Source organism: Mustela putorius, unplaced genomic scaffold (assembly GCF_011764305.1).
Source record: "Mustela putorius furo isolate JIRA1106 unplaced genomic scaffold, ASM1176430v1.1 tig00003909_pilon_pilon_pilon, whole genome shotgun sequence".
In the NCBI taxonomy this organism is placed as follows: Eukaryota; Metazoa; Chordata; class Mammalia; order Carnivora; family Mustelidae; genus Mustela; species Mustela putorius.
Window position 1 is genome coordinate 40,295,028 of NW_025422057.1, and position 18,484 is coordinate 40,313,511.

The 18,484-nt window shown below is 47.6% G+C and overlaps 1 protein-coding gene across 3 annotated transcripts in view; it reads right to left on the reverse strand.

The window, feature by feature from the left end:
* The window catches only part of WDFY4 (WDFY family member 4), a 268,674-nt gene that overhangs the window by 10,349 nt on the left and 239,841 nt on the right, over positions 1–18,484 (reverse strand). For 2 of the 3 annotated variants that reach the window (XM_004765845.3, XM_004765846.3), the window contains exons 52-57: positions 15,505–15,658; positions 13,481–13,572; positions 8,345–8,557; positions 5,667–5,814; positions 4,413–4,597; positions 3,362–3,520 (exon numbers count right to left, since the gene is read on the reverse strand). In XM_004765845.3, coding sequence (XP_004765902.1) covers positions 3,362–3,520; positions 4,413–4,597; positions 5,667–5,814; positions 8,345–8,557; positions 13,481–13,572; positions 15,505–15,658 — 951 coding nt within the window. The remainder of the gene's footprint in view (positions 1–3,361; positions 3,521–4,412; positions 4,598–5,666; positions 5,815–8,344; positions 8,558–13,480; positions 13,573–15,504; positions 15,659–18,484) is intronic. The other variant, XM_013063131.2, reaches the window with a different exon arrangement.

The window sequence follows — 18,484 nt, forward strand, 5'->3', positions numbered from 1 at the left end:
GTCCTCTGGAATCAGTCAATGAAGTGCAGAGGTGGCATTCTGAAAGGTGATTACCCTGGCTTACCTAGCGGTAAACCTCCACCCTCAGGACAGATGACTGCTCGCTCATTTGGGTCAATGAGGCTGAGCTTCATTATTCAAAGCTGTCACTTTGCCTGGACACTGCAATTAAAAGTTCTGCCAAGGATCCCTGTTTGTTTCTAATAGGTCCTAATGTGGCACTAAGCAGCTTGTACTGGCAAGGTTCTGGTTGTGACCCACAGAAGAGGGACTGGGTCATCTTAGGAAACTGGAAGCTGTCTAAATGAAGAGAAAAGCAGAGGCTTTGCCCGGAGCTCTGATGACTAAGTTCTGACCGCAGGGGACATGGTGACTCCAAAGCTTGTAAGCCGGGGGATTCTGGAGTCAGGGCAGGGGATTCAGAAGGAGAAACTCTGAGCCCAAGGGCCCATGTGCGTGCTGTCCATTAATGGAGCAAAGTCTGCTGCTTTCTGAGGGAAGGCACCCAAGAGTGAGGGGGACCAGCCTGCGTGCAGACATGGCCCACCCACATCAGGCTTACTGTCTCCCACTTCAGGCACTCAGCCACCGCTGTTGGGAAAGGCTAGGGAAATCAGTGAAGAGGGCAACAGATTTAAATTTGTTCCCTACTGGCTCTTTTGTTTTCTCAGAAAACAGTAGTCCCCCTCAGCAGATGCTGAGCCCTATGTCTGCTGTGTTTTTGTTTTCCTATACATACATACCTATGAAAAAATTTAACTTATGGATTAGGCACAGCAACAGATGAAGAGCAATAACTAATAATAAAATCGGATAGTGATAACAATATACTGTAATAAAAGTTATGCAAATGTGGCCTCTCTGTCTTGAAAAATCTTATCAGACCCTGTACTCCCCCCTTCCTGTGCTGATGTGAGTTGATAAGATGACATGAGGGGAATGACACAGGCACCATGACACGGTGTTACCCTACTACTAACCTCCTAACAATGAGTCAGAAGGAGGAGCATCTGCTTCCAGGTCACAGCTGACCGGCAGGTAACAGAAACCACAGGAAGTGAAACCAGAATAAAGGGGCGGGGTGGGGAGGGGACTACAGCTGTACCTGTCTCCGCGGCCAATTAAAATAACTGCACAATATTATCATACCTAACTAAAGTAGCACAAAATAAATAAAATAAAATCGTTGAGAAATAATTGCTCATGCTGGACACCTGTGGCAAAACAGGCACGCGGAGTCATTGGTGGCACGGAAAAGCTACGGGACCACTGGAGATAAAGCACTATGTCCCTGCTTGCTAATTCTACTTCTTGAAATTTATTTTAAGGAAACAATTAATCAGAAGCAAACAGCAATCTGTATAAGTTGTTTTCCACAGCACTCTTTAAAATAGTTAATATGTGGGAGTAATGTAATTGTCTAGTTTCAGAAGAAATGGTTTATTAAACTGTGGTGCGCTAGACATAACAAAACAACTGAGATGTAATTTTATGGAAATGGAATAATATGGAAAATTGAAATGTAAATTATAGAGACTGTGGAAAAGCAGAACCAATTGGATAGGCTGGGCGAAGATGGAATAAACATATCTGCACAATGATCAGAATGGTATAAATATGTATATCTGGGGAGGGCAGGAGCAACAATGAAAACTTTTAGAGGGATTAGAGAGAACTGCTCGACTTTGAAGTGAATTTGAAATTTGTCTTTAGTGTTGTAGAATCTTTAAAAAACGCTTAAAAAACAGTTTATGAAACTATTTAATGATGGTTTTGTCAACAAGTCAGGGACAGATCCCTTCACTGAGCAGCTGGGGGTCTTGGGGGGATCCCCAAGGCCATGTCAGCCCCTACAGGTAAATGAGAAAGTGTTCTAGCTCACCTAGGAGATAAGAGCGGGTGGGATTCTCTATCCCTTTCCCTATTGATTTATAACTAGGAGAGGATGATGAATGACATTTTTAGGCTGTCGATACCGGGGCTTTTACAGTTCATCTTCATTTCTAAAAGGGACCTCGGAGCAGCAAGGGGAGCCCCCTTCCCTGACTTGCCATGGACAGTTCTGCCCTCAGGCTGGATCTCTGGCTGTCCCCACAGTGGTGCCTTGGCCAGGGGAATGCTCCACAGAGGAATGCACAGGCTCTTTATTTAGGTCTGGAATTAGAACCCAGCCCCCTGACTGCAATTCATGGAAAGAGCTGGGAAACCCAAAATGCTATGAAAACATGAAAAAGCAGGGTGCTCCGAGGTTGGCTTTGGAGGACCACCTTGGAGAGTCTGGTGAAGGCAGCCTGCACTTGGCCCACATTGCTGCCCCCCCCAACCCCTCCAGCAGGTACCACTGCCCCTGCAGCGTTCATCAGCCCCCTCAACACTGACTTCTCTTCACGTTCACTGAGAGCCCACCATGCACCAGCCATGTGTTGGGTGGGGCTGCAAAAGCATCCAGAGGAACCCAGGATCAGTTCCTGTGAAACGTTTAGTTTAGGAAATCTGACCCATGGTGAGTTTTGTCTGATTCTTTTGGGTGTCTTGTTATCTAGGGTCTCTATGGCTAACTACAAGACAGATAGAAACATAAGTTGCCTTTTAGAGTTGAGTCATACTCTTATACTCTCAGTCAAGTTCAAGGGTGCACAAGCAGGAAGCGTGGGTTTCAAGTTAGATCGACCGAGATGAAAGTGCAAACTTGCTCTCTCTGAGCTTCAGTGTCCTCCTGAGAAAGTGGGCATAACTGTGGGTGCTTTACAGGAGTAAGATGAACGTACGGCGTCGTTAAGTAAACAGTAAGGACACTCGGCTTCTTAGTAGAGCCGCGCTCATTCCGGAAGCAGGACCCGAAGGAGTCCACTCGCCCCTGCTTCTGCTCTCTTCCTGCACAACCATTTCTGTTCTGAAACAGCCTCTCCATTCCTGCCTCTAGGACGAGTCCCTTAACTTCCTTGCACCTGCTTCCTCCCCACCCCCAGCAGTGAAGTCTGGATGATAACAGTACCTACTTTACAGGGCTATTGTGAAGGCAAAACGAGGCTGTGGGCATAAGCATGTCCCTGGCATATGGTCAAAAACATTCTCTAGCACAAGGAATCTGGTTTCCCTGGCTCTGTGGCACATGCAAGTGGCATCTCTCCCAGAGGCGTGGGTCTCCATGGGGGTACCTGACCTGCGGGCTTGTCAAGTCCCCCACGGGCATGAAACCGTGGCTCTCTCGTGGCACAGAGCTGTGTGACACCCTCCAGGGCCTCACTGTGTTTTTTGCTCCTGAGTGAGGCGGGGCTCTCGGTGCTCAGGTTGTTGGCCCACACCAGACCATGCACTCACCACTGGCACCCTGGCACCATCCCCACCTGAGGCACCATACCTTCCTGAGGTGCAGGCTTCTTGGGCGGCCTTTGGCTATACTGAGCTCCCACACACACACCACGGCACTGGTCCCAGAGGTGATGATCGTGGTGGGGGCTGGGCACACGGTACACAGACAGCGACCCCAGGCAGCCAGGTTCTCGAACGTCATTAGGATCTAGAAGATACAAGTGGGATGAGCACTGGTGCCCCGGCCAGCACAAGGCTGGGAGCCTGGACAGGGTGACAGAGGGACAAAGGCAGGTCTGGATACTGCTGCCCTGTGTGCCACGGGAACTGGGGGGGCACTTCATTTGTTTGGGAGGCTGGCTCTGGTGACAAAATCCAGGCCATTCAAGCCTGTCCCCAGGGAGCTCATACTCTAGGGAGTGGGGAGGCCAACAACAGCCTGAGGTGGTCAGGGACAGCTTTCAGGAGGGACTGACATCTGGAACTGGTTTCTGGCTGCCTCATGAAGTGGTAGGGAAGTCTGGGGGTGGGGAGAGAGGGCTTGGAGGGCAGGGAGTTCATGCATGTGATCGGTGGGTGGGAATTACGGTGGGAGGGGAGAGCGGAGAGGCAAGGAGCCTGGGAGGCTGCCAGGGCCACAGCAAGAAGTGAGCTCGCTGGATGGGCCGGTGTAAGCGTGGAGGAAGACTAGCCAGATGGTTGGCTTCTGGCACCAGCTGAATGCCCAGTGACTGTCCTTTGACTTGGAGCCACGACTGGGGCCGGAGGAACCCTGACTTCCCACCCAGGCTGAGTGAGAGTCTGAACGGCCTCCATGCAGCTGAGTGACGAGGTGGTGACAGAGACTGCTCTGAGGTGACAGTGTGCACTGAGAACCTGTGAGCTCCACTCCGTGGAACCCAGGCTGGAGGCTTGGCCCCGAGGGCCCTGAGCCCAGCTGTACAACACTCTTCCCTCCCAGGCAGGAGGCACAGCCACATGGAAGTGGTGGGGTGTGGGCAGCTGTGCCTGCTTTGGGCCGGCCCGTCTCCTAACCGCCTCTGCCCCAGCAGATGGAGGCTGAGACCCTGAGCCCGCGCCCGTACCCCACGCCCGCCCACCTTGTCAGAGCCGTAGTTCCCCAGGCAGCAGCTGAAGTCGTCAAAGCCCCAGCTGAAGGTCCTGTTCCCGAGAGGAGGCAGCAGCACCTTGTTCCTCTCCACGGCCAGGATGCTCTTCTCCGTGGGGACGATGTGGCCAATGGCTCCTTTGGGGGATTCGGAGCCTAGAGAGAAAAGGTACATATCTACCCCCCAGTTAGTATGGTGGAGCTTACACACCAAAGGACAAGACCCACTATCACTGGGCCCAGAGAGGAGCTGTGGCAGGTGACACAGACTTGGCAAAGCACCAGCCTGGGCAGACGCCGCTGGCTGGCCAGAGCACGTCACTCTGAGGGCCTCACTCGTGTTAGACTCTGGTCCTAACCTGGGCCTCAGCTCATCCCCTGCTTTCACACATACATGAAGCTCACATGTGGCCATGCAGGTCTTCAGTGTCTCTAAGGGTTGATGCCAGGGGAGCAGTGGCTGAGGCTGTCTGGGTGATGACACAAAGCCACAGGAGCCTTGGGGGCTCTGGCTTTCCTGCCCCTCCCAGACACCTTATCTAGTGGGGCGGGGTGTGCCAAAGACCCTATTCTTGGATTTGAAGGGAAAAAAAAAGACACATCACAAAACCCCAACAAACCCGACCTTATAGTCCTTATACAAGTTCAGAATGTTGCCCCATGTAGTGCGAGTTCCCCAAAGCCAAGCAGCCCGCAGGTGGTACAGACATTGGACCTCACACACACCGTGTCTCTAGGAAGCAGTGGGCTGGAACTCCCACTAGGCTATCTGCTCAGGACAGATGAACCTGCCTAAAGGCCGCAGGCCCACCCGGGGGCTTGGGAGCAACCATGAATACGAGTACCACCAAGAAGCAGAGGCTGCAACCCTCCCTTGGGGAATCTGGGAATTCCTTGCTTGGCTTTGGAGGTGAGGAGGGGTGTGTGCAGGAAAGAGAGAGGGAGAAAGAGGTGTGTGTGTGTGTGCGCGCCTGCGCGTGCGTGCGTGCACACGCATGTGTGCGCCTGTGCGTGAAAGAGATACATGAAGGAGGAATGTGTGTCTCAGACACACAGGTAAGTCTGTCGGGATCTAACAGAGATGGTTCTGGACATTTCTGGAGCAGACCTCCCCAGGTCCCTTTTGTGACTAGAGACACAGCCATGTCAAGTCAGACCCCAAGATCCTGAAGGGTCTGTGCTCCATGAACCTCCAAAGGGACAACTCTGGGGCAGGGCGCCAAACAAAGCAAGACCAGGTAGTCACCTTTGACCGTGACCTGGGAGGGCTTCAGTGCCTGCAGGTTGTAGAAGAAGGGCTGCGGGTGGCTGGGCAGGCTCCCAGGCAGGGCGGCATCCTTTCCAGGTGAAGGCTTGCCCGCAGCGGTCCTGGCTGGGTGGGGTTTTGTAAAGAGCTGGAGAGACAGGGGACAGATGCAGACCACACAAGTCATTAGGGACAGATGGCCAGAGGCGGCGGCAGCCGCTCTGCTCTGAGTGCTGCCTGAGCTGGGCTTGCTCCTAACTGAGATGAGCATGAACAGAACTCTCTGGATCAGCCTTCGGAGGTCGCAGATGAGGGGCCTGGGGCTCAGAGAGGGGCAGCCACTTCCTGCAGCTCCTAGCGCTGGACTGGCAGAAAGAGCCTTCCTGGCTGCCAACTGTCATCTTCCCCACCCTGCCTGGGAGCAGGAGGACCTCCCTGAGGAGCCCTGGTCCCCGGCAGAGTGGCCTCTCCTATCATGGGGTCAGAATGACCCCCTTTCCTCTCGAGATCACATGTCTCTCTTCATTTGCTTGAGCTATTTCATATATATATATATATATATATATATATAATTTTTTTTTCTTCTTCTTTCCCTTACAAACTCTCTGCAGGAGCATCTGTCTGGGCAGCAACACAGAACTCTTTAATGGCATCCATTCAAACATTCCGAAGAGCACAGGCAACCCCCATTAGTGGCCTTTGTAAATTTCATTTTTCTTAGATCTCTGCTGTCAAAATGTCCCTAAGGCCAAACTTTTTGCATAACCAGGCAACACGTGAAGTGCAAGGCCATGCTGCTGGCAGAATCTTGCTGCTGCCACAGAGGGCAACCGAGGCCACCTCGCCACCTTCCCCTCCCCAATGAGGCCGTGTTTTCCAGTCATCAGGCCCACGCTTCTGCTCCTCGATGGAAACATCCACTGGGTACCACAATGGAGGGGTGGGAGCTGACCCCAGCTGGGCACAGGGGCAGAGGCAAGGCTCAGCAAGCAGCTGGCGGTGTGGAGGGGGCTTCTCACAGCAGCCTAGGCTCAGTGATAGGCCTCGATCAGATGCTGGTCTACCTAGTAAAGCTGGGTGAGTGATCAATGCAAACTGAAATCAGAATGGGGACTTTTAACTGAGCATTAAATAAAGACCGTCCCTCCTGGCAAGCAAAATGACTAAAGCACCACAGGCCAGCGGCCCGTCACAGCCTCAGCACGCAGAACCCATTGATGGCAAGTGCACGGTCCTTGAAGTATTTTAATCCTGCCTCTAGCTGGGACCACTACAAGAAGTCTAATTCTGATAATTACTTAGAAATATCTTTGTAAAAGCTCATAGGCTACATCACTAAATGAAATCAGAATCTAAAATTGTGTGCACTCTCTGAGCATATGGATGTGAAAATATCTTTTGCTTTTGGACAAGGACAATGACACAACACAGGAAACAATTGGTTGGGGGCAACTACTATTTTGATTTAATTGCTTTATCTGGATTATTTCATTTCTTAAAAAAAAAAAAAATGAAACCATTAGGCTACCCAAGCTTCTTTCCTGAAATTCCCTCCTTCCTATGAAGTGTTCCTTGGCCAAACCCACATTTTAGATGCACTGTTCATTCTCCAAGTCACCTTTAGGCACTTCTCACATTGCCCTCCCCAGGGAGCAGAGCAAACCTGCAGCGTGGTATGCAAGACCAGGCAGAAAAGATGTTACTAATTTTGCACTATAAGATGAGCTTTTGCAAGCCTCATGGTTACACATGGGATAGGCCTTTGTCCAAGATGGCCCTGGAATTGGCTGGGCTTATGCACTCATTTCCCAGCATGACTCCTGAGCACCCAGGCTGAGACCCCAGCCCATGGGGCCATGCTAGTAGCCCAAATGGATATCCTTAGGAATAGTACTTTTCCATGCTGAACTGAAGTTTGAGGGCCAACCAGGCTGGGATCAGCTAACTAAGCACTCCTCTTGCCCACTATTCACTAGGACATGCCCATGAACGCACAGCCTCATATCACTACATGATTATCCTGATGTGGGATGGAGCCAGTGGAGCAAAAGGCCAATATGGGACCCCAGCAACTTCACCAGGTGCCCTGGAGGAAGAACTTAGATACTCTCCCACTGCTGGTGACATGGCAGAGGCTGTGGGAACAGCCAGGTGGGGGTAGAGCTCTACCTCTGGCATCTGCTGAAGTATAATTGTGGGCAAGTTATGTATTCAACCTCCCTGAGCCTCAGCTTCCTGATCTGTAAAAGAATAATCTTTATTCCCAGAGCTTAGGAGGGGATTCAATGAGGGAATCATACTAGTAACTAACATCTGCGGAGGGCCCATCATATTCCAGTCACTTTCAAGCACTTGATGTCTCCATTCCTTGGCTCTGCACAGCAACTGTGCAGCATAGACACCCATATAGACTATTAAATCCTATGGATTTACTATAGTGTCCATCACATATCCCACAGGGGAAACTAGTCGTCACCATTATCATTAACTACATCATCATCTTCATCAACATCAGATGGTAACAGAGGAGTAATCCTTGATGTTGAGAGGTGTAGGAAGACCATTTCCCCTCCCCAGTCCTCTCTTGGTCCTCTCCAGGAGAAAATGTCTTTAGTCACTCCCAAGCTCACAATGCTCACATTCTTGAGAAAGCAAGACCCAGAACATAGATGCTGTACCTGTTTGGGCACCTGTCCAAAGTTGCTGACAAACCCCAGGACGGTGCTCCTGATCAAGGGGTCACTGATGCTGCTGAGGTCCACTTTGTCACCATAGAAGTAGGGGTGGAAGGTATTGACAGACTCCACTGCAGCTGACCCCTGCTGCTTGTACCCAAAGATGAGGTCGATCCAGTGGTGGAGGTTGGCACTGACAAAATCACTTTCCAGAGCCTGGAACCAAAACCGAAAGAGCATGAAAAATGAAGGCCTCTCTTGGACTTGTGAGCCCTCTGCACAGATCAGGAGGGGGGCACATGTCTCAGGATGCTGTCTCTGCACAGGAAAGGTGTGACATCTCACTGAGCTTGATGAGCACTAAGTGGGTGGACATGCGTGTAACCCAATGACCATCCCATTCTTGCCTCCAGCTAGTGGGAAAATGGATCTGACTGCTGCCATCACCCTAGCTCATTCACGCCATGCTATAATCATGAGGTTCAAAATATCTATGTCTTGTAGTGATATCTAAATGGAAGACTGAAAATAAAGTCCTGGAGTCCTATTGAGATCGATATAAGAAAAAGTGAGAGCTGATTCTGACCAGAAATATCAGGAGGTTGAGATTAAGTGTAGCAGTTAAGAGAATATGCTGTGGAGCCAGCTGGGCGCCAGCACTGCCATGATCATTCCTTAACACCTCTGTTCCTCAGTTCCTTCATCTTCATCTATGAAATGGGGACAGTAATTGTACCTTCTTTGTGGAATTATGTGAGGTTAGGTTTGTGTCCATGCCTGGTACACAGTGAACTCCATGTAATTAATGTTAGCTACAATGATTACACTGTGCACTTTCTAGGTCCCAGGCACTGGCTTGGGGTTTGATGTGCATTGTCTCTTCCCATCCTTACCATGTCTGTTTCCTTATTATCATTCACCTCCTTTATTTCTTGAGTTACTGTCTTATTTTAGCATGAAGAACTCCCTTTAGTGTTTCTTATAGGACAGGTCTGCTAATTATAAGTTCTTTTAGTTTTATATGTCTCAGAGTGTCTTAATTTCTTCATTATCAAAGAATAGCTTTGCTGGCTATAAAATTCTTGGTTGATAGTCTTTCAGCACTTTGAATATTTCATACCACTGCCTTCTTACTTCTCTGTTTTTTTTAAAGAATATATTTCTTTATTAGAGAGAGAGAGCATGAGCTGGAGAGCATAAGGAGGTGTGTAGGGGCAGAGGCAGATGGATAAGCATACTCTCCACTGAGCAAGGATCCTGTTGCAGAGCTCAATCCCAGGACTCTGGAATCATGACCTGAGCCAAACACAGATGCCCATCCAACTGAGCCACCCAGGTGTCCCACCTCTATTTTTAATGAAATATTAACTGTTAGTCTTATTGAAGATACATTTTAAGTGATGATTTTTTTTTGTTGCTTTCAAGATTCTTCCTTTGACTTTCCTTTCTGACAATTTATGATGTGTCTAAATATAGATCTTTTTGAGTTTATTCTACTTGGAATTTATGGAGTGTCTTCAATGTATAAATTAATATTTGGCATCAAAATTGGGATATTTTGAACGTTATTTCTTTAAATATTCTTTCTGTACCTTTTTCTCCTCTCTTTCTGGTACTTTGAATTTGTGTATGTTGGTATGTTTGATGGTGTTCTACAGGTGCATATATTCTTCTCACTTTTCTTCACTCATTTCTTCCTGTTTCCCAGATTGGATAATCTCAGTTGACCTATCTTCCAAGTTTGTTGATTCTTTCTTCTGCCTGCTATTGATCTCTTTTAGTGAATTTTTCATCTCAGTTACTGTAATTCTCAGCTCCACAATTTCTATTTGGTTCCTTTGCATAATTTCTATCTCTTTATATATCTTTTCTCATTGTTACACTCTCCTTTCAATCTTTAAACACGGTTTTATTTAATGCTTTGTACATATTCACAATAGCTGATTTAAAGTCTTTGTCTAGTAAGTCCAAAGGTTAGGCTTCCTCAGAGGTATTCCTACTGACTGCTTTTATCCTCCATTATGAGCCATACTTTCTTTTTCTTTACATGTCTCATACTTTTTATAGAAAACTGGGCATTTTAGATAATATGATGTATCAGCTCTGGAAATCAGATCTTTACCTCTCTCCAGGGTTTGTTGTTGCTTTACTGTTTGTTATTGTTGTTTGCTGGTTGGTTTATTTAGGACTTTTCTGAACTAGTTCTATAAGGTCTGTATTTTTGTTGTTGTTGTATGTGGCCACTAAAATTTCTGCTCTGTTAGCTTAATGATCATCTTATGATTGGATGAAGATTTCTTTAAATGCCTAGGACCAATTAGCATTCCAGTCTTTCACCAGGGAGGGGCTTTGTGTGCGTGTTAGCACAAAGCTTCAATGTTCAGCTAGGCAGCAACCACCTGATAAAAACTCTGCTTTTACTCCATATCTTGCTTGCACAGAGCCTCAATGTCAGCCTGAAGTGAAGCTTAGGACCTTAGGAGCATGAACACAGCCTTGCGCATGAAAGTATCCCTACAGTTGTGTGTGTCCTTCTAGATTCCAGAGATATTTTGAAGTTTTTTTCAAGGCCTCCTAATAAATATTTCATTCTCTAATTTTTCTATTTAAGCTTTTTGGTTAGTCTGTTGTTTGCCCAATTATATCCACTGCCTCTGGCAGCCACAGTGTCAAACAGTTGTTTCTGGTTTATTTTTTCACAAATGTCACTGAAGAAAAGACTTGTTGGTGGGGACATTCAGGGAAACATTAACAAGTCAACTAATGACAGTTCTCTGGGTATGGGGTTTTGAAGGAGCTCCAAACCCATTCTTCACCCTCCAATGACTGTTAGGCTCTTGGTTTTGACTGTTATTGTGGGCTGTTGGTTTTCAAACTACTACAGAGATGAGGAGAAATGAGAAGAGTATAAATTAAAACAACGCAAAGCTTGCTGTTCTTACAAAGATTCAGTCATTTTTCCTTTGAGAAAGGAATTTTGATTTTTTATTTTCCCTGATTTTTCTAAGCCTCTGGTTAATTTCCAGAGTTCTGGAGAGTTTTTTTTTTTTTTTTTAATGATAATCTTTGCCATTATTCTTATTGCTTTTATGGAGTAGAGGATTTTCAGAGATTCCTACTCTGATATTTTCACTGATGTTGATCATTAACACCTTAATCCACTCCAACCTAATCTTTACTCTACCAGAAGATGTCTCCCCGCTGTTGTCATCACCCAGGTCCCATGGGTCTCACCTCTAACCTATATCTGATGGCATTGAATTTCTCTCCTTTGTAGCACTTTGTGCAGTTATAATTTTTCTGTTATTTGTGTGGTTATATAATCAAGCTGCCTCCCCACTAGACCACCGGCATCTGCAGTCAGTCCTGTAGAGTGAATCTGCTCACTCAGCCCAGGTCAACAACTTTTTCTGAGAACAACCTGGTAGAGGGCTGCTGTCACCTGAAGGTTAAGTTCACCTCTGGTCCAGCTATTCAAGACCAGTGGGTTGTGGGAGAGATGCCTACCATTACTACACTTCCAGAGGCAAGGATAAACCAGGGAAGACTTTTCTCCTTGGCAAGGAAGAAGGACAGAGGGAAGAGTCCAACTTTGCTTTTACTAGCCAGGCCCACCCCAGATTTTTTTTTCTTTTTAGATATAATTTACACATAATAAAATTCACCCTTTTAAAATATACAGTTCAATGTGTTCTGACAAAGGAATGTAGTCATGTAATCACCACCACAACTGAGACATAGGACATTTAAATCAACTCAAAATATTCTCTTTGGGGCGCCTGGGTGGCTCAGTGGTTTGGGCTGCTGCCTTCGGCTCGGGTCATGATCTCAGGGTCCTGGGATCGAGCCCCGCATCGGGCTCTCTGCTCCGCAGGAAGCCTGCTTCCCTCTCTCTCTCTCTCTCTCTCTGCCTGTCTCTCTGCCTACTTGTGATCTCTGTCTGTCAAATAAATAAATAAAATCTTAAAAAAAAAATTCTCTTGTACTCCTTTTCCATCATTCCCTACTCCAGACCTTAGTAACTACTGATCGACTCTCTGTCCCCATAATTTTACCTTTTCCAGAATGTCATATAAATAAAATCCTATAGTATGTAGCTTTGAGTTTTGGCTTCTTTTGCTTAGGATGATGCTTTTTCATTAATTCATGTTGCTCCATGTATCAGTAATCTCTTTCTTAGTATTTATCAGTAATCTCTTTCTTAGTAATACTCTTCCATAGTATTCCATTGCGTGAATGAATCATTTGTTTATCCATTACCAGTTGCTGGACATTTGGGTTGTTTTCAGTTTTTGATTGGTCTGAATAAAACCGGTGCATATTTTTGTGCATGCTTTTCCATGGACATATCTTTATTTCTCTTCAGTCAATATATGCAAGGGGGATTGCTGGGTGATAAGGTAAATTCTTCTTTAACTTTGTAAGAAACTACTAAGTTTTTTCCTAAGTGCCTTTTCCATTTTATTTTCTTACCAACAATGTGTAATGAACTCTGATTGCTCTGTATTCTTGCTTACTCTTGGTTTTGTCATATTTAAAATTTTAGCCACTCTTGTGAGTATGTAATGTCATCTCCCATGATTTTAATTTATGTTTCTCTGATGAGTAATGATATTATCACATATATTTTTGTGGTTTATGCTAATGCATGTATTTGATCCAGGATATGTGTCCCAAAATGGTTTCTACCACATCAACCTCTCTGGCTGAGAAGCCAAGTATTCCCCAGTCCTGGCAAATCCTTTGGCTAAAAGGAGCCCCTCAGGGTCTACAGCCTTTCTATGAGCTATATAGAGCAGTACGGCCCCATCATGGCCCTGACTATAGGGCCAGCTAAAGACACTGACTTGACCCAGGTGATCCAAAAAGAAACTGAATTAATTTCTCCCAGTGATTCCCACAACAAACTGGCGCAAGGACAGAATCTAATGGAACTCTTGGAAGAGTCCACAACACAAACATTTTCCTGTTAACCTGGAGAATGGAGCCCAGCACCTTTTCTGGGCTCTGTAGACATAAGAGCCTCAGAAACATATATCACTAGCCCTGTGCTCACACAGAAAGCCTCCACGGAGAGTGAAGATACTGCAGTCTTCATTCAGGATGCCAGGGCCTCTGGTGTGACCCTGCTCAACTCACCTGTCTGTGCAGGCTGATGAATTTCCGAGGGTCCCCATCAGCCCAGGGAGGGAGCTGCACGTCTCCCAGTGCTGTCCCGTCCTGCATGCAGCCTGAGTAGGGTGAGAAACAGCAGGGCTTTGCATGAATGGGAGCCCAAACTGGGCTAGGAACCAGGGGGGATACACACTGTCCTGTCTAGGACTTCTGATTCCAGGCAGATCAGGCTAAGAGCTGTGTCCTGCACAGGCCTCACTACTTGCTGCTGCTTCTGTCTGGTGCATCCCCCACTCATCTGCCTGGAATATTCTTACTTGGTCTCTAAGCCTTCCACCCTCCACAAGGCCCTCCTTGCTTCCCAGGCAGGTTTGTGTTTGCTTCACAAACTGCCTATAAAATGGCAGTGGTGTGGTCATTGTTTGTCTTCCTCCCTACCTTCTGTGCCTTTTTATCCGGGTGCTTTCTATTCGGGGCTAGAGCAATAAGGAGATAATCACAGTAACAGTAAAAGCTCTTGTATTTTGAGCACCTAACTATGCCAGGGCTCTATGCTAGGTGCTTGGCACACAACATCTTACTGAATCTTCATTTAACTCTATAATTTATGTATTTTCTTTCCATTTTTAAAGTGAGGACAGCAAGGTTTTTAGAGGCAGCTTCCCCAGACAATAGAACGAGTCTGGATCCAAGCCCAAGTCTCTCTCCTACCCATTAGCTGCACAACCTTGGGCATATTGCTTAATCTCTTTGGGACTCACTTTTCCTACCTGTTAGCCACCCCCCGGGGGAGGGGGCTGGTAGAAGGATGAAAAGAAAAATACGCACAATGTGCTTAGAAAAACTCCAGGCATATGATGGTTGCCCGATAAACACTGGTTGTGGTCTTGCTTAAACCCTCCAGAGCCTTCAACTAAATAAAACCTTCCCCGCTTCTCTCTGGCCCACAGGTTTGTGCCTCATGTGGCTCCTTTACCAGCCAGCCTCAGCTCCCCTGTCACCACCTCAGGCAATGCCTCCTGGAGATCAGACTAACACAGTGTCCTCTGAATCACTCTTGAACCATTTTCCTACCTTCTGTCCTCATAACAATTCTCAGCATCAGATACAATTTCACTTATATAAATATGTTTATATGTTCTCTCCCCTTCCTCCATGCCTGTACAGAATGTAAACACCTTCAGGACAGTCGATTCCAGGAGCCCCAACTAAATCCCCAGTGCCAAAAAAGGTGCCCCTGTGGGCTGTTTGGAGGAAGGAGGGTCCCGAGGAAGGGGAGCTCTGGGGTGCAGGTGTATGCTAGTTACAGTTCACGAGTGCCCCCCATCAGGTGAGGGATCCCATCTCCCTTCCTCTGGGGTGCAGTGGCCCACACCCTGCCTCAGGCTCTGACCACATGGCCCCTTCCACAAGTCACCCTGACATTTACAGCGGAGGCTACCAAGGTACACACACAGCCACCAGGGGACCTGCTCACAGGGGTGTCCTGAAATTGTTGTTCCTCCTCTAAACCGGGGAGATGGCCTAGTTCCTCCTGGGGTGGAGCCGGAAGCACAGGAAAGAGAAGGAGCCACCAGCGTCCCCATACCACTCCCCTTAGACCCTATCCGGTAAGCAATCTCTCCCGGAAGACCCAGCTTCTCTGGGTCCAACTCAGAGCCCAGCTTAACCTGTTTGTGGGCCACGGAGAAAAACGAGGCCACAGAGGGGCAGGGGTTTGCCCAGGTCACGCGGCGGGTCAGCATAGACCTGGTTGTACGCAGGGCTTCTCACGGCAGACTGAGGCCTGGGGACCCTCACAGGATGGGTGGGACTGTGCCTCAGAGACATCCTGGCAGCTGGGGCCTTCAAGTCCTTCCTTGGCTTCTACCTCACCACTGAAGGCCACCATCGAGGGGAGACCTCACAATGACCACACTGGTTTGGTGAAGGGTCTCTTCATTTAGGTGACCAGCAAAGTTAGTGATGAAATTGGTCACTGCCTGAGCTTTGGGGAGCGATCCCTCCCCTGCCCAGCCCACCCCGGCCGCACCACAGCCTCCACGCACCAAACTCCACGGCGTTGCCGTTGACGAGGAACTCGGGCAGGTAGAAGAACTCCGGGGTCAGCTCCCTGACGTCACTCATGTTCTCCCTAGAGGCCGACTCCCACGCGTTCTTCACACTGTGGAACATTCTGTCTGCCACATCAAAGTTTCCACCCTGTGAGGAAAGGGAGCCCATGTGATCACCTGTAGTGAGAAAGACACGCAGGCACTGCCCGGGTGGGCCTCTCCTCGCCCACGGCCACTGAGGCACGGCTTCACCGTCAGAGCTTTCTTTCCATTCACTCCCACACAGGTTCGTTCACCGCTCCACGTGTGCGTGCCATGGTTTTCTCGTGGCTCCGCTCACTCGACCATTCTCTGGACCCTTTCCCTGAGGCTTCCTCAAAGGACACGTGATGCACTGTTCATTCTCCATTTCAGAAATCCGGGCTCAGATCAGAGACAGGAAAAGCAGAGTCATTTATCTGTCCATTCCCCACATGTGCTAAGGGCCCACTCTGAATCACGCACAGACAGGACACAAAGGACCCACTACAGGACAGAGAGCGGGTCAGCCATGTCATGTGGGATCAGGGCAAGTTTTCTAGAGAAGTGGACCCCTGGTGAGTTTGCAAGTCTGGTGACATAGAAGAAGGCAGAGTGTTCTGAGCAGAAGCAAGGCCAAGAACAGAAGCAGAAGGAAGCAGGCTAGGTCAGGGCCCTGCTGACACCTAACAGAGCAGTCTTACAAGAGAGAACAGGTCTGAGGATGAAGATCTGGAGGGATACCAGCCGCCCAGATACAGGAAGCTGGTCCATGAAGATAAGATGTCTACACACTCTTCAAGGACTGCCCCAGTTCCATCTCCCATTTCCACAGGTGGCCTGATGCATCCCAAGCCTGGCAACTAGGATTGCACCAGGTAAGACTTAAAAAAAATTCTTTCTTTGAATGCTCTGCTCCTCTCATCTGGGTCATCAAATCTCTTTAGTTGATGCTACCCTTATTTATAAGGTGGCCTTGAGGGCTGGGCAGAGGGAAAAAGGTCTGGTTGGAGGAATGACGATGCTGGGGGCAGATGGACTTCCAGAAAGAGGTTCTGAAGTGGGGCTCTGGGTCTACTTAAGTTTGGGGACATCCCCAAACACCTGCCCGGGATTGGATACTTCTCTTGTCCCCATTAAGGCTGGGCCTTCATTCAATCAGAACTTGTCCTCCTTTTGCCAACTTGTACAGGGTTCTTGTGGCCTGAGAACAAATGCGTAGAGCTCTCCTCTGCACCCGCCAGCTCCCTTCACTTCTCGGGGACTGAGGTCTCGTCAGCATTTACCTAAGGAAGCTTTGGGGCAGCTGCAGGAGTAGATGATGAGTAAAGAAGGGCCACAGCCACCCCTTGGCAAGTCTTCCACATGTTAGGCACTTTATACAGAGATGTTGGCTCCTGATCCTCACAGCAGGGGTGTCAGGAAGGAAGTCCACTTCCATTCTGCACACCAGAAAACTGAAGGTCCTCAACAAGTCCTGGATTTCCCAAGGCTATCAAAAGCAACCAGTGGCAGAACTAGGTCAATCCCATGGATGCTCCTCCAACGGACATGCCTTCTTTTGCCCTTGTGCCAGCTTACTGGGGGGAGTCCCTGGGCCTGGGGCAAATGTGATCTCCTAACCTGTGGGGCGAGGAGTCTCAGCTCTTTCTGCAAAGGCAGACTCTGCCACTCGCCTGAGATGGACCCCATCTGGACATCTTGGTGGGCTGGTCGGTTTTCCGAGTCAGACCTAAGGATCCAGGGAGGCCCATGGGTCGTTCTCTGCACACAGACATGGACAGGGACACTGAGAAAGCCAGTTGCAGCAGAATTGCAACAGAACACACTACCTGGGCAGCTTAAGAATGTGGCTTTTCTCCAAGGTCACTTTGCTCTTGTGTTGAAATTAGGGGATGCTGCCCACCATCAGATTCAAATGGAAATGGAAACAAAATAGGGGGAGAGTGTTTTTAAATAAATATGCACCTAACAAGTGGCTCATTGAAACATATTAAGAGCTTTGCATATTTAATCTGCAGCCCGAGCCTTACATCTGCAGGAGATTGATGCCTTCTCGTCCTCCTGGATTCCTTTTGCAGCTTTTATGAGTACTGATGGTAATCTCCTGAGAAACAATATGATTTGGTAATAAAAAGATTACCTGTATTAAATAAAAATAATATATACATAGGAAATATTGTTAGTGCTACAAATCTGGTTAAAGATATTACCACAAAGAAGAATGTTATTTTTTTCACAGCTGTCTAATGCATTTTAGCAAAAGTAATATCTTTAAAACTTAAGCCTGTATTATTTATAAAGGAAGCAATAACTGATTTTCCTATTTCCTATATTAATAAATGTATTTGCATACATTTGTTTCAAAATTAATGGGTTTTCTCACCTCTGCAATACAAAAGAAAAGCCAAATTCCCTAGAAGAAAAAGTGGAGCTGTTCTATTGCTTGTACTGTAAGTCTGTGCATGGACATGGAATCCAGGGGCCGCCAGCAGGGAGTCTCAGCCATGACTTGATTCTCAGGAAAGGAAGGAAGGAGAAAAGGAAGAGAAGACAGAGAAAAGGAAGGGAGAGAAGGAGCGAGGCAGGGAGGCACAGTGAAGGTCTGCAGAGCCCTGCCATGAGGAAAGTCCAAAACAAAATAAAATAAAACAACAAAAAAATTAAGTATACAGACTGAGTGGAAACCAAATGATCGGAGAGAATTACGGAGCCAAGATTTTGCTCCTAAATCCATTCTGCATATTGGCGCATCCTTGAGTACCAAGAGCAATGAATCCTATGTGTACCCGACATGCTGATAAAAACAATAGTAAGATGATGATGATGATGATTATCAACAAAGGAACAACCTCTCATTGGCAGAAAACTTTTTCCATGTGACGCTAAAGAGCTAGAAGACAAGGCAGCTAAGGCTGGAGGTTTCGAAGGCAAAAGGTAGAGGAGCTGGATTTTA